Source organism: Alligator sinensis, unplaced genomic scaffold (assembly GCF_000455745.1).
Source record: "Alligator sinensis unplaced genomic scaffold, ASM45574v1 scaffold433_1, whole genome shotgun sequence".
Lineage (NCBI taxonomy): Eukaryota > Metazoa > Chordata > Crocodylia > Alligatoridae > Alligator > Alligator sinensis.
The window spans coordinates 537,371-552,640 of record NW_005842502.1 but is presented as its reverse complement, the minus strand read 5'-3'; the positions used below and the strand labels follow the sequence as shown (position 1 = coordinate 552,640).

The following is a 15,270-nucleotide window of genomic DNA, read 5'->3' as shown; positions in this document are numbered from 1 at the left end:
AGCAGATCTCACATTGAGAACAGGAAGAGAAACAGTACGCAACAAGAATAAGTAAACATTCCTGTAAGAATCTTAACCCCATCCCCCCACCAATCCCATGAAATACAAATGTTAACTGTGCAGCTTTAAGTATTATACATTAAACAAGTCCTACTTTTAAAATGAAAAAGTTTCCTTAAAAAAGCTGTGATAATAAAAAGCATGAAAATTGTATAAGCCATCAAATAAAGCAAGAAACACTAAATGTATTATAAATAAGTAAATTATGGCTTTAATAAATTCAAAATATTGCAATATTCAAAATACAAAGTGAATTTTGTCCAATACTGTACACATGATGCTGAAATCTCAGTGCATTTCTACAGCATGCATTTCACCTTCATTTAGTTTGCAACTAAACTAAAAAGTAAGCTTTAGAATAGCTCAAATATTTCATTCAGCAGTTTAAACGGTAAGGTTTGTTTCTTTCATCAGTTGGAAGTGCAGCACCATCATGTACCTTCATTTGTAAGCACCCTTGCTCTTGTGCTTATCTACATAAGGATAAACACAGTCAAGGTATGCACGAAAAACTGCTAATGTATGAACATGGCATCTCATTACACCTACATCCATCAAGGAGACAGAATGCAGGGGGAAGTGTGACACAGAAGATAGCAGTACCTAAAAAGCAAAGGTTCATGTGGCCGACACTATCCACGAGTGGAATCATATCTGTTACAGATATCCCTTTCTCTCACTACAAAATACTTAATAGAAACCAGAACACGAGACCTGCTTGTGTTGTGTTTCCATTTATAATACAGGTCAGAAGTGGGGATTAGATAAGCATGTTTTCACCGCAACCATTCACTAGCAGCTGTACACAGATCTCATTGCCTTGCTAATTTCAAGACAGTAGGTCATACCTTCTTTGGATCCACAAGGGAAGGAACAGTGGGTGAAGTTTAGCAGTAGTTAGTTAGGAAAACCAGACTTCTACTGAGTGCCTCTTAGTCAGGTAAAGGACCAAAAGGCTCTATAAAGCAGGGGACATCTAATTTTAATTGAACTCTGTAACCATCCTAATACTTTGTCAAGGTATCAAGACAAAAAAAAAGTCTCAACTCTCTCCAATACACTTCAAAAATCTCAAAGTGAAGGTCAGATTATGTTGTTTCCTTCTCATTAGGGAAGGGAAGGGAAGGGAGGAAGGAAGCTCACTTACTTCAGGATAGTATTTAACTCCCCCTCCCCCAACAATTCCTCCCACCCCACAATGCACCTTTACAAATATATTACCTCAGGAAAGCATGCGACTGGCCAACCATGACTGTGGCTACTCCATGTTTCTGTGGAATTATTATAGCCTTCCAATTATACAGATTAAAGACAGAAAACTGGAGTCCAAAGGGACAATGGGGAGAGAGGTGCACTCCAAGAGGATTAGACTATTTTCTACTTTCTCAGTTTCCTCCTGACAGGATCAACTGTAGTACTTCATTATTTGAGGAACTCTTTGGTTCTCAAGAGCTTGGTTAAATCTACTCGTAGTTAAGTTACTCCAATCTGAGCAACTGTATTATACTACATTCCCAGAGTCTATGGAGAAACCACATAGGACAAATATTTCTGTTTCACATGGCTCACCATGTCCATCCTAGTTTTGGAGTCCAACTTTGCTGGATCTGAAGATGTGGTACAGTCACCAGACCAGGACTGCACCTCTGCACTTGAGCTAGGTTCTTCTGCTTCTCTCAAAAATCTCTCATACTTGTCCAGATATAAAGGCCTTTCAGGCAACAGATAGTAGTGTGTTGAACTGGCCTTCTTACCATTTTCAATAATGGGAAGAATACAAGGGACCCGGTTGGCAGATCCCTCACTATTTTGTCTCTGTAGAGCTTTGCTGCTGACATATTTTGGGTCAGGAGCAAAACTCTGTGTGGGGGGCATGACCCCATTGAGGTACAATGGCAGACTTTTAGGGCTTGGTGTACGGGAATTGCTGCATGACAAAGGTTCTCTCGGGGGCACTTTTGGAGGCCTGTCTTCATCACTGTATGCACTAGAAGCAACTTCTGCTGACCACCGCCTATAATCTGGTTTGAGAGCCCTTGGAGGGATAGGAACCCTGGGGGGGACCTCTGGTTTATCATCATCAGAATTTGGAGAAGCCCTATTGAAGTAGCTACATATCCTCATTACAGGCTTATTAAGTGATCCAGCTGGCCCCGAATGAGACCTTCGCAAACGTCGATGCAGCTGCTGCAAGGGAGGACACTGGTTGTGTGTACATCCATTTGGATTAGCTGCAGAGTTGGCATCTTCTGTTGTAGAATGTGCTGAAGTATCAAAATATGCGTAATTGATTTGTCCACATCCCCTAAAGCTCCTCCTGCTTGGAGCACTGGATTTAAAGGGAGAAAGCCCATAGTCTTCTAACAACAAGTCGGTGTCAGAGGAAGTCAGGAATTCCACCTCTTTATCAACATCTGGAAAGAGGTCCTTCAAAACAGGCAGTGGAGGTAGTGGCCTGGAGCTGCGGTCACTGGAAGGTGCAAAAGGGAATTGTGCAGGCTCACTCTTCACTGGTGTGTTAGGAGGAGTTTTTTCAGAAACACAGCCCATTGCTACTGACAATTTGCTGAAGCCAGGAAGCAAGTGATCCTCAAGCTTCAAACTCAGCTGCTCGCTTTTTGGACTCAGAGGTGGGCTGAATTTTTGAGACTGGACTCCGATGAAGTTCTCAGCAAAGCAGCAGTTATTCGTGACCCTTTGGTTTGAAATGTTTCCTGAGATAAAAATAAAGTTAGTGTTCTTAGAAGTCTATCAGCAGGCTGACACATCTGACAATCTAGACATGTTTCCTCTCTTCACATTAGGAGGCAATAGGACTCCATGCTGCTTCCATTAACAAAACCACATTATCGTGATCCAAAAAAAGCACCTACACAAACAATGCGTTTGATGATGGGACAAGGGACGGACTATTCATATACAGCTTGTTTTGCCCAACACATCTCTCCATTCCCAAGCAAGTTACATACACTAGATCCTCCGAGAGAACTACTAGCACTACCATGCTATTTACCCAAGAACCTCGTTGTATCAATATTCCACTCAGGGGAGACTTTTAAAGGAACCTGGACATTAAACTGTAGTTCAAACCAGCTTGATGTTCCACTAAAGATGCTATACCTCAAATTTGCAAGTACCGTTTCTGCAGAGGTCTATCCCTGCCAATAGGTCATGGTAAACATCTATCATGCTTTTAAATAAGAAAAAAAAATCTGGTATCTGTCATGCATCCAAGAATACTTTGTTTAAAAAACAGTTTAATATTGTAGGAAAAGGAGTGAGAATTCTGTAAGAACAGGGCAGACTAGTGATATACGAGTCTTTGCTGCCACCTCGTTATTTGAGAGATTTTCTTCAAAGCTATTTACAGTTAGTAATTTAAACCCACAGATATAAAAACTTCATTGCACATACCAGCAGATGGCAGTTGTTGCTCAATGGAAGGATTCAGATTATATGCTACTGCAATAGGGTCCATGCTAAAGAAAGTACTGAAGAAAAAAAAAAAAAAAAAGGGGGGTGGGGGGAGATTTAGTAATTTAGTAGTTAAAAGCACCAATAGTGCTATTACACCCGCTTTTTCACAATCCTGGGTTGAATTTTCCAAACCCAGTGCTTAAGCTTGGACTATATTTCTCCCCTCCCCCCCTTACTTACTTTTCAAATTCACTGTGGCCACTCCAGCAGGTTTTCAGATTCCCAAGGCCTTGACCATCATGGAGAAATCCAGTCTTTAATGGGATTTGCATCTTCTGAGCAGCAACTCCTGCTGTTGACATGGTGCAGTGTTCTGTAATGTTTCCAACCTCTAGAAGTCAACAGTTCTTGCCAGGTACCCTGAAGCTCTCACTCCCTTCTGAAAAAGACAATGTCATAAGTGCAACAAGATGAACTCCATGGATCTCTCTCATTTTAAGTGCCACAATCTCAGAACTGTAGTGACTCTTTACTAAGAGGGCCACATGACCCAAACCTGTCATTTTGGAAAGGTCTCCCACCTCAGGTATTTAGCATTCTGGTTCTGCCAACCCAAACAACCCAAAGTAAGTTCTGTAATAGAGTATATTCATGAGAAAACTTCAAACCAAGGATCTTCAATTAAACTAGTGATAAACAGAGATATTGTACCAGCTAATCCAGACCTTGAACATAGACTGACAGTTACTCAGACAAATCTAGTATGCCAAAATATACAAGTTTCCATATACCTTTGTATTAAACAAACCTTACTCAGTTCAGATATGATAAGGTGTCCTTTTACTGAGAGCTGTAATGTAAAATGCAGCCAAAGCACAACAGCCTCACTTTGAAAGAATGACTCCTTGAGATTACATTTAGACCGAGTACATAATGCTTATTTAAGCTTATAAAAGTTTGATCAGTTAAAAAGTAACTTGCTGACAGGATTATATTAAGGTTGAATTCATTGCTTGGTGTCAGCTACTCAAAATAAAATTCATTTAAAATAAATCAATTTTTTTCCCAAAGCAGTCTCAACCTATTGACTTGAAAGAGTTGCCAGTTAAGTCACCTTGTTCTACAAAAGCTTGTTTTGCATGTGTGAACAAAAAAGTTTAAATTAGCCTATTCACAATGGGAAAAAGATGTTTCAGAAGCCAACTAAAATTTGACTAGAAACTGTAGTTTAAGTGATATGCTGCCTGAGAGAGTTTTACTTGTATAAAAACGCAAAATAAATATCGAGAAAAGAAAAAAACCCAAACAAAAAACAACCCAAATGCTTAGTGGAATAAGACTGAAGAGGGTTAAAAACAAAAGGACGGGACAACATCCATTTACTCATATGGAAACTTGGACAGACATATGCCCTCAAATCACTCTGAAACCAATTTCTAATATGCTCCAGGGTATATGGCTTATTACTAGGCCTGTGTGCAGTGGATAGTATTAGGATTCAGCCAATTCAGGGGACAGTTATTCAATTCGGTGATTTGAATCACTGTCCCAAATCGATTTGACTAAATCCAATTTAGAGATTTGGCTGCTGCTGAATTGGCCGAATCTCCAAATCACACAGGCCCCATCCCCTGACCGCTCTCAATGGCTGTCCCGCCTGCCCCAGTTCCTGGCTCTTTGAAAAAAAACCTGCATTCACCAGCTCCTGCCAGGCAGGGGGGCAATCCCTGCTGCCCCACACCACATGGGGGCTCTGTCACAAGCTCCCTGACTCCATTCACTGTCCCAGCCCCCTCATGGCTGCACCACCTGGCCCACCTCCCGGTCCTTTAAAAAAAAAACCAAAACAAGGGCTGGGAGCTGAGGCGGGGGCGAGGGGGGGCTAGGGAGCTGGCAGAGGATGGGGCCTGGCAGGGGTCCTCCCAGTCTCTTCCCCTCTCCTCCAGCCTCCCCTCCCCCACCCCCTACTTACCAGCTTGGAGTATGGGTCTAGCTCCCTGCTGCAGCAGGCAGGGACTGCCCGAAATCACTGAAGCTCTCCGAATCGATTTGGAGAGATTCAAATTAATTCTGACCTTTTAATTGGTCCCCTGATTTGATTTGGAGATTTGGCCACCGAATCGAAATTAGCACCCAAAGCTTTGTACAGCACTACTAACTACTGCTACTTCTACCACCACCACCACCGCCGCCTGAAAAGAGTAGCAGTCTGCTTTCTTAAAGGGAGACATTCACTGGACACAGCTTGTAACAAAAGTTACTTGAAAAAAAAATCCAACCAAACAAAAAGATTCTCTTCAAAGGGGGGAAAAGGCAACCCGGACTAGGCTTTTCGTGCCAAGATCTGCTCCCATACACTAAATGCACAGAACTCAAAAGGATTTTCTGTTCCCCTTTCTCCAGCACTTCAGTATTCTATATTATAGAAAGCACTTTCAAGAGGAAGCCAATTTGCACTCAAGAGAAACTGCTCAGAACCATGTCCTTCACTTCCTGTCCCCAATTATGGGAATCCCTAGACTACAGTTGAGTACAGACCCGTGTTGCAGACAAGGCTGGGAACCAAGTCCCAATTTTTAACTTACAGTCCAACACCAACTTTTGCTGTTGTCTGGAGAGAAGTCACTTGTTCCAGTTTCCTAAACTAGGACGTAGGTTAATTTCCTGGCACAGATATTTAGTGCCCGAGACTTTGAGACTGCATATATCCTTTAGGAAACCTAACAGCATAAGAAAGCATTACGGAGTTCTAAATCATGAATATTTATGCTCATTCTTCTTCATCTAAATGACTGGGACTCAAGGAGTTACCTTGAGTTCTTCCTGAATGGTTAACAATTAGTTTTGCTGAAAATGTGCAAGACCCACATCAAGCCATTTTTCCTAACAGAACTGAAGAACCATCTTGAAAGAACATCTATTTCACCTATCATATCACAACACAGACTACATACATACCCTTCTTTTACAGTTTAAGAAGTTTAGGTTTAACAGCACAAATCAGGATTTAATCTAATCTTTTACTCAATTAATCCCCGAAAAATTCAGGTAAGACTTTCACCAATAACAAGCTCTACAGAAATTCTATATAAAAAAGCATTTTTTTTAAATAATTTCATTACTTCCAGTAGCTAGGGGAGCACGGATAAGAGATTTTTGGGGCTGCTACCAATAGCCGATTTTTAAGGAGGCATATTGGCCGATACCAATCCAATTTCTGATACTAGTACGGCAGCTTGGAGAGCTGTGTGCGGCTAGTAAGTCTGTTGTGGTGGAAGGGGAGGGGGAAGGAAGGGGCATGGGGGAAGATGAAGGCCCCCCCACAGCGAGGGAGGAGTGGGGCTGGGGCAAGTGCTGCTCAGCTGGGGCAGGTGGGGGGGAGGGGATGTGTGGGACAGAGCCACAGCTCATCCTGGAGGCATGTGAGGGTGGGGGGGTGGCTCCTGCCACTCATCCAGGAGTCACTTGTTTAGTGCTCGCCCACTCATTTGATGGCTCCTACTGCTCATCTGTGAGGGCATGGGAGGAGGGTATGCCCAGATCTGTGCGGGGCGGGACAGGGCAGGCTGGAAAGAACCCTGGCACAGCCCCAGCCCGCCCCACAGATCCAGGGGCACCCCAATGCCATCCTGGATGAGCAATGGGAGCACTGGCAGGAGTCACAGGATGAGCGGGAGAGCACCAGATAAGTGGCTCCTGGATGAGTAGTGCGCAGCAGCAGAAGCCATCCCCCTGCCCCTCCCTGTGGCCCCTGTACAAGCTGCGACTCTGTCCCATACTGCCCCCCACCCCCAGGCTGGGCAGCGCTTGCCCCAGACCCTGCTCCACTCCCTCCCTCACCACACGGGCCTTGATCTGCCCCCCTCCCACAACAGATTTACCAGCTGCACACAGCTGTCCAAGCTGCCTTCCTTGCTGCTTCCATGCCACCGTGGCTGCGTGCATGCACAGGCCATTTATCAGCCAAATTATCAGCCATATCAGGCTGACTGCCAATGCAGACAATTTTCTTTATATCAGTGCTGATCCAATAATCAGACCAATGCATCAGTGTACATCTACCAGTAGCTGATAAGAAGAAAATGGGGCAGACTATCCACAACTTCAGTGCCCTTTCATTCTTTCAGATGTACAAGAGAAAAACTGAGGTCTCTGAACTTTAAGCAACACTATAGAAGAGGGACACTAATCTGGGAACAACATTTCAGCATAACCATTTAAACATCCAAGAAGAAAGCACACTATTCATATCAGTTTACACCAGATAGCTCAGACTACTTGGCCAAGTACAACCGGTAAAAAAAAACAAAAAAAAAACCAAACAACTCCAAGGTAGAATCAATTCAATCTAGGCAGCTTCTTCTAAGCTGCACAAGTTGAATCAACAGTCTACTGAACTGACTTCAGTTTTCAAATGGGAAAGGCAGGAGGCGGCCTACACTACCCAGGCCAGTAGGCAGGGGCTGCTAGAGCACATCTCCCAGCCTGCCGGCCATTGCCAGCCCAGCCAAGTGTCCCCTGCCTGTGCAGCCCCTAGCAGGGGCTTCCCCTCCACCCAGACCCAGGTGGCCTCAGGGAACTGAGGGGAATTCTTCCTCTCCAGAACCCCAGAGCTGCTTGCCTTAGCCCCCAACTCTCAGGGAGTGGAGAAAAATTCTACCAATCCCCTGCACTTGTTTTGCCTCAGACTTGCAGCAGCTGAGGCAAAGCTGGCTAAAGAGGAGCGGAATTTCTCTCCACTCTGAGGCTACCTGAGACTCACAGGGGCCAAAGCAAGCAGCTCTGGGGTTCAGGAGAAAAATTCACTCAGCTCCCTGGGGCTGTTGGACCCAGGGCTGGGGTGGGGTGGGGGGGAAGTCCCTGTTAGCTTCCTGTTAGCTGAAGCTATATCACAATTTTAAATTTGCACTTGCTGTCTTGAGGGGACAAGTAAGTGCTCAATTTACACAAGCAGCAAGAATTAGAAAATGGCTTAATTGTTGCAGCTAGGTACAAAGGCATAGACACTGTTCCATTCACCCCAGGCTCTCTCCTCACTGTGCATATGAACTGGGGCAAAACTGAAAGGCCATATCTGTTGCAAAATACCAGACAAGACAAAAAAGAGGAGTCAGGAAGGGACTGGCATTTAAATAAGTTAAAACAGATTGTGCAGGGTAGAGTGCCTGCTTTGATTACATGCTGGACCCCACGTGGAGTCCTAGAGGCCACCTTTCCTCTGCCCTATGCCCAGAACACTCTTAACATTCAATCAGTGTGCCCACCTTCAAGCTGCCATTCAAGTCCCAGCATTTAGAGCCACTTGTACCATAATTACCTGCTCCAAAAACCCTTGGATATCCCTAGTCCAGTTCAAGATGCACTTAACAGTGACAGGCTCTAGAAAGAGAGGAGCAATCAAGGAAGAGCAATCACCTAGCAGGCTTCCAAATTTATTTTATTGTATTATGTATTTATTTTAAAGAGACAGAAAACATTTGTGTTCATAAAGCCTGCTCATTTCTAACAACTGTCTCTTTGTGGAGTCATAGCAGGTGACCTGCCTCAGTTTCAGTGGAGAATTGTGAATGGGCTGTGTTATGAAACCATCCCTGCTTCCTACATGCTTGAAGAGGGAGTAGGAGGGGAAGCACAGAGGGCAATACAACTGCATGTTTTCCTTTACTGAAATGCCAACACTTTACAGTTTTTGCTGCTATTTTAGATCACATGTAGAAAGCCATTCAGTCTGGAAAGCTGGAATCCTGCAATGAGCAAACTCTGAGGGAGCATAACAGAGAAGTACAAACTCTTCATTTTTGACTGTCTAGTCTTACTAAAGCCAACTTAAGGAATGGGTGTGGAGGGGAGACAAGATTTTCAGAGACTTCACTTTGCTAATTTGCAACCCAAGTTTCAAAGCAACTAGGTCTCACCTACTTTTCTAGGTTTAGAAAAAACACTAGAATGCCATTAAGTTCCAACTACTTAAGCTACTTGAATGTTCTGTTACAGTTGATAAATTCCTCTTAAAAAAGCCAAAGTGGACAAACAAATCCTACAATGAACTTATTTTTGTTTCCTACTCATTTGCACAATTTAGTTACTCACAGTAGACTCACAAATCACATTGCTGCCTGACCTAGTTATGCATGGATTAAGGTGACTGGAAAGACAGAAGACTCGGAGCACTTCCTAAAGATGTTATAATTCAGCTTCTTGTTCAGTTGCACAAATTAAGTGACTGAAGCTTAGTTTTGTCCTAAGCCACAGCAATGTGAATGAGTGGGCTTGTCAAAACTTCTGAATTAGCTCCTGTTCTTCAGTAGGATGACATTGGTTGGAAAAGAATCAAGTTTAGCAGCATGCTTGCTTGATTATAAAACTAGAATAATTGTGAATTGGTACTTGTTATAACAGTGCAAAGAAGCTTTTTTCTATCACCAGTATCTTCACATTTGAATCACTAGGCAGAAATGATAAGATGGATCTGTTTAAACTAAACAACAGCCAAGTGGTTGCTGGAATAATTATTTGCTTTTCATGTGACCCTGACATTCAAATGTGAATGACTTTTCATTTTTCTAATTCAGACTATGTTGTTGTGATCATGCAGAAAGTCTTACCAGCTTTCCCCTCCCCTCCTTGGAATCTATGGAACTTTTAATAGAATGTATATGACTGTCACTCCCATAAAACTCAAATGTTTGGGTAGGCATAGCAGGACAAATCATACCTTCAATATTTGCCACAGGATGGCAATTTGCTGTGAACTGCCTGCAGTCACCTGGATAAGGATTACAACACAAGCACCTTGTGCTGCTACATTCTGAGGAGATAATTGTTCCAACTTTTTCATGCGCTACAGAATATAAGCAAGTGACTTCTAACTACCTGCACATTCTTAGAAGGAAAAAAAAATGTCCACCTTAGAGCAGAAACTTCATCTTGGTCACCTTGCCAGTTGTTATCAGTAACAAATCTCAGATGCTATTCATAGGAGGAAGGGCACATTTTTGCCATGTAAAGTCACCCAGGTTTCCCTAGATGCTCCTTATTTGACAACGTGATACAATTTCCTCCTATAATAACAACCTTTTAAAAAGGTGATTTATTTTTATATGGAATAAAAGCCGAACAACTCTGCTGCTTTTAATATTTAGCTGTTTCAGATCCTCACTAGGATGAAAATCCTTGTTAGGCTTTAGAAAGCTAAATGCTGTTAATGTACTTCCTGGAACTCATGCAGCCCTGTAATTAGCCTTGGACAGTCTAGTTTTTCTAGAAGCCATTACATAATTTTATGAGATGCTTTGGCTTTTGTTACCAGCTAAGTGCCAGGTAACTGGTAAAAGGCACTGTTGGTTTAAATATATATATTTTTAAATACAGTGTACCTTACTATGTGCTTCTTAGTCAGCATTTTAAAGAGCAAGATAGCTCCAGGTCTTAAGTTACAAGTTAAATCAGGCATGTAATCACAGGTGATCAAAGTCCCCCCCCCCCCCCCAATTGTGGCTATAGTATACTGCAAGATTATCACATCAGTGAAGCACAGGAGATAAACCTTGGAGAAGAACACCCCCAAATGTCACTTGCTAACCCAGAACAGACTCTGCTGCTATCAGCTATAAAAAGTGTTATGGAAGAGCTATGCTTCAGGGATAGGTGAAAAGAGCATCTCAGCGCACATGGAGAAGAGAACTGCTCAAAGCACAAGAGCAGTAAATAGCATGACAAACCTGAATGAAAATCTAGGTAAGCAGAAATTTAAGCAGTTGAGATTTGCAGAACCTTGAAGAGAAGAGCCAAAAGCTAAATATGAAGAAAACCCCAATAACCTAGAATAGGCAAACAGAATAGAATGGTGGGAGATCAAGCAGGGGGAGTAAGGACGCCCTGCCACTCCACATAGAGGATCCAAGCATGATAAAAACTAGGCAGCCATTATGGCACCATATGTAGTATGACAGCAAGGGGGAGGAGGGAAAGGGTGCAAAAAAAACTCTGCAAATTGAAGGGTGAAGACCAATCAAGTGATTAAGTGGCAAGACAGTTGTTCTGCCACACTCAAGACCTGGAACCATATACTGAAAATACTACTGTGGATGTAGCCAGCATCTGTATTTTAAAAGCTTCTATCCAAGCACCACCAAGTAGCTACATTACATATAGGCTGCATATTACTGTACTAGAACATTTAGAGTTTAGAACTTTCCACCTCTACACTGTCTCCTGTGATCAGTGTAATGAAAGCCCAAGTAATGAAAGCCCACTAGAGGATCTGAATATTAATGGGTAACTAGCAAGAAGAAGTTGGGCCTAGATTGTTCTTCCTTCACAATGCACAACGTCTCCACAGGTTCTTAAAATTATATTGCTTATTTACCACACAAGAATAGAGATTGTCTTTTCTGTGGTAACATCACACAATAGGACAGCCTTCAACAGTTGGAGAGAGTGGGGAGATTAGGGAGAAAGTTTTGTTTATTTCACCTGTTACAGCCACAAAGAACTTTTAACTTCCAGCTCCAGTCAGCATTCAGAACAATAGCCATCTCCAAAAGGAATCACAATACCCCTCCCAATTATGGAGGACCATCCTACAGACACCCAGCCAAGCCTTGCTCTCCTGACTTTGTATGCCCAGAAATTCTTCGATAGAAATCAGGAAGACTGCAAAGTATCAGTCGGAAAGGCTGGACTCAAAGGTAAAAACATGCAGAGACAGATACTACGATCCTGCAGCCTCTGCCCATTATGCTAAAAGACCCAACAGGAACAAAACTGCTGGTCTCACTTGGCTTATTCCGCCCTGGCTCTACCCACTTGGGCAGGGAACAGAGGGGCCGATGCCCGCGAAAGCTGAGGAGCGACACAACCGGGGCCAGCCATCTCGAGGGCCGCCCTGCCCTCAGTTCCGCAGGCAGGGACCCTACCGGGCCCGCTCGCGGCCTGCAGGGAGCCGGGTCCTGGAACTGGGGCACGCGTCGAGCCGCTGTCCGGGGCCTTGCTGGGCAGCGACACCGAGTCAGTCACGTAGCTGTGCCGCCCGCGCGCCTTAGGGCCGACAGCTCCAGGCAGCCGTGCGGGCAGGGTCACGGTGAGCTGCCCCGAAATCAAGCCTTACAGCCGGCGCCGGCCCCCGCGGAGGCCAGGGAGGGTGGAGGCGCTCTGGACAGAGGCCGCAGGCCCAGCCCAGAGGAAGAAGTGCGGCCGCCATCGGGCAGGATCCGCTGCCCGAGGAAGCGGGACCGCGCCGGGAGGAGCATGAGGGCCCTGGCTCTCGCGCACGGGGCCTGACCACACGTGCCGGGCTCCGCGCTGCCCCTTGCCCGGGCCCGGGGGGGGGGGGGGGGGTTGTCCCGCCCGGAGGGGGGGGGCCGAGGGCGGAGCCGAGCGCTGCCCAGCCCCGCTGCCATGGCGACCGCCAGGCGGGTGCGGCGCCAGCACCCGGCAGCTAACACTCACCGGCACTATGGCGCCGTCGCTCCGCATGACCCTGCCCGGCTCTGGACGCTCCGCGCATGCGCCGTAAACCTAAACGCCGCACGCCCAATTCTACTTCGCGGCGCCCGGTTGCAGCCGCATTTATGTGGGCGGAGGGGGCCGGGCAGGGAGGCCCGCCTCTCGGCCTGCGCACCACAGAGAAATCCTTAAAGGGGCAACACCCGGTCCAGTCCACCTAGTAGTCGCGTGATAGCCCGCGGACGCCGAGGCAGCACGTAGGGCGCTAGTGGGCGAGGCAGCGGGAGCCCAGCTGGCCCGGTGTTGCCTGCCTTACGGTGGTGCCCGCCGCAGTCTGCAAGGCAGGCGCTTTCTCTCCTGCAGGTTCGCATAAGGCGTAGCACAGAGCAGCGTCTTAGGCCCTCACTCCACGCAACTAACAGCGCAGTTCCGGGCGCTGCCTGCGATTACTGCAAGAAAGCCGGGTTAGGAGTAGTGGAACAGTTTCGAAGACACGGAGCATCCCGAAAGAGCCCCCTCCGCTCCGCCAGCAGGTGGAGAACTAGTGTCTTTCCACGGGCACGTCCTGAGGGTGAGGAGAAAAGAGAAAGGAAGAAGACGAGCAGACTCAACAAAAGGCCTGGAGCCTCTGAGAAGGTCAGGTCCTCGTGGGAAGATTTAGGTCTAGGCATCAAGGTACAGTCTTCTCAGAGACCTTCACTTTAAATAGCTAAAATAGATAGAAGAAGAAGAAGAAGAAGGAAAAGAGAATAGATTTTTTAGGTACACTACACAATCTATAGTGTGTAGTGTACCTAAAGAATAAATTTTTTAGGTACACTACACAACAATACAGAACAGTAAACAAAACAGCAGAAGAAGTCAGAGATTCAGATTCACATTACAGAAGTCAGGGAGAGAGTCACAGAAGAAGACGCCAAATTATATATAGTTATTAATAATCATACCATTACCAAAATCACACTACAGACAACACAGAACTCGGATACAGATTCACACAAGTCAGAGAATCGTAGAAGAGTAAGAGAATAGATATTTTAGACACTCTACACAACAACAAAGAACAGTAAACAAAACACAATACAGAAGAGGTCGGACACAGTCAGTCATATATCAGAGAAGAAAAAGACATATTCTATTATTAGTTATACACACAGACACATTTTCCAGCACAGGAAAGATTAATATGAAGTGTGCTGGAAAGGCAGGTGCCAGGTCTTCTGTTAGGGAAGGGAGAGGGGCTAGAGGGGGTAGGGGGAGAGCTAGAGCTGCAAGCTCCCCCTGTTTCCCAAATAGAGACACATCTTCTTTCCTGACAGCCATTAGGCTTCTGCTGCCAGTGGAAGCAAGGAGGTTGGAGCAGTACATGTCCCTGCACCTGCACCACTTCCCCTAACTTCAGAAACAGGCACCAGAAGAATAACAGTCTCAGAAATAGGCACCACAAGAATAACAGTCTCCCCCACCCCAATTTCATCTCTCAGCGTGAGTCTCCCACTGCCAGAGGAGGAGCTTGATCTGGAGCCAGGGGACCCGAGCGCCCTTGCAAAAGAAATTCTGGAGTCCGAGGGGGAATCTGACTTTGTGCTCCACACCCCTCTAAGTTCCCCTAGATAGACCCAGGTCTCCTTCTCTGGAAAACACCTTGGAGGAGGTTGAGGTTGATGTTGAGGTTGAGGAGGCTCAGGCAAGTGGCTCAGCTGAGTCAGTTCCTCCTGCTGTTGTGCCTCAGCCTGCTGAGGAGGGGGATAAGGCAGAAGCCCCACCCTCAACCCAGAAGCAGGGGAGTAGTGTAGTGTGGGATCATTTTGAGGTGGCAGATGATCCATCATTTGCTATGTGCCAGAACTGCTGAAGGCAGATCAGCCAGGGCAAGGAGGTGAAATGCTTCACCACCATGGCAATGCTGCTGCATCTCAGGAGGCAGCACCCCATTGCCCTTCTTCCTTTACAGCCTGTAACCAGTGTGTGTGCGCCCAAAGGGAATCCCCCGCTCGCTCCAAAGTCCCTGACTCCGCGAAGCACAGGCAGGCCACCCTGGAGCACGTGAGAAGCCAGTTTCAGCTGCATGCCACTTTTCCTGGCTGGTGCTGACCTGGCTGGGTCCATCCCATCCTGTGCAGCATGCTGCTGAAGCTGGCTTCCCACGGGCTGCTGGGGACAGAAGGAGGTGGGCTGGGTCTGCACCGGCCAGCAGAAGCGGCGGTGGAGCTGTGCGCCACTCAGGATGAGACGGAACGAGCCTGGCCAGAGTGGCAGGGGCTCAGCTGTATTTTCCCCCTACCTGCACCAGTCAGTCCCCAGTGGCACACGGCTCTGCCACCGCTTCTGCTGGCTTGGGGTTGA

The 15,270-nt window shown here is 45.9% G+C and overlaps 1 protein-coding gene across 4 annotated transcripts; it reads right to left on the bottom strand.

Annotated features, from left to right (window-relative positions):
• Positions 1–250: 250 nt before the first annotated feature.
• On the bottom strand, positions 251–13,034 carry ERRFI1 (ERBB receptor feedback inhibitor 1). Of its 4 annotated transcripts, none has more exons than XM_006031367.3 (4): positions 12,928–13,034; positions 3,718–3,916; positions 3,475–3,551; positions 251–2,774 (listed from the first exon to the last, which is right to left on the bottom strand). In XM_006031367.3, the coding sequence occupies exons 2-4, from the start codon at positions 3,837–3,839 to the stop codon at positions 1,582–1,584; spliced, it is 1,392 nt and encodes a 463-aa protein (XP_006031429.1). In that variant the 5' UTR covers positions 3,840–3,916; positions 12,928–13,034; the 3' UTR covers positions 251–1,581. The 4 variants fall into 4 exon arrangements, with proteins under 4 accessions (XP_006031429.1, XP_025068804.1, XP_025068805.1 ...); XM_025213019.1 differs by lacking the exon at positions 12,928–13,034 and adding an exon at positions 12,257–12,788; XM_025213020.1 differs by lacking the exon at positions 12,928–13,034 and adding an exon at positions 12,286–12,788.
• Positions 13,035–15,270: the final 2,236 nt, after the last annotated feature.

Bases quoted from the DNA above. Each gene is read 5' to 3' on its own strand.
- ERRFI1 (XM_006031367.3), bottom strand. From the start codon at position 3,839: ATGTCAACAGCAGGAGTTGCTGCTCAGAAGATGCAAATCCCATTAAAG. The intron at 3,552-3,717 runs GTAAGTAAGGGG...TTTTTTCTTCAG, and splicing joins GGCCACAGTGAATTTGAAAA to TACTTTCTTTAGCATGGACC. The intron at 2,775-3,474 runs GTATGTGCAATG...TTTTTATCTCAG, and splicing joins GCAACAACTGCCATCTGCTG to GAAACATTTCAAACCAAAGG.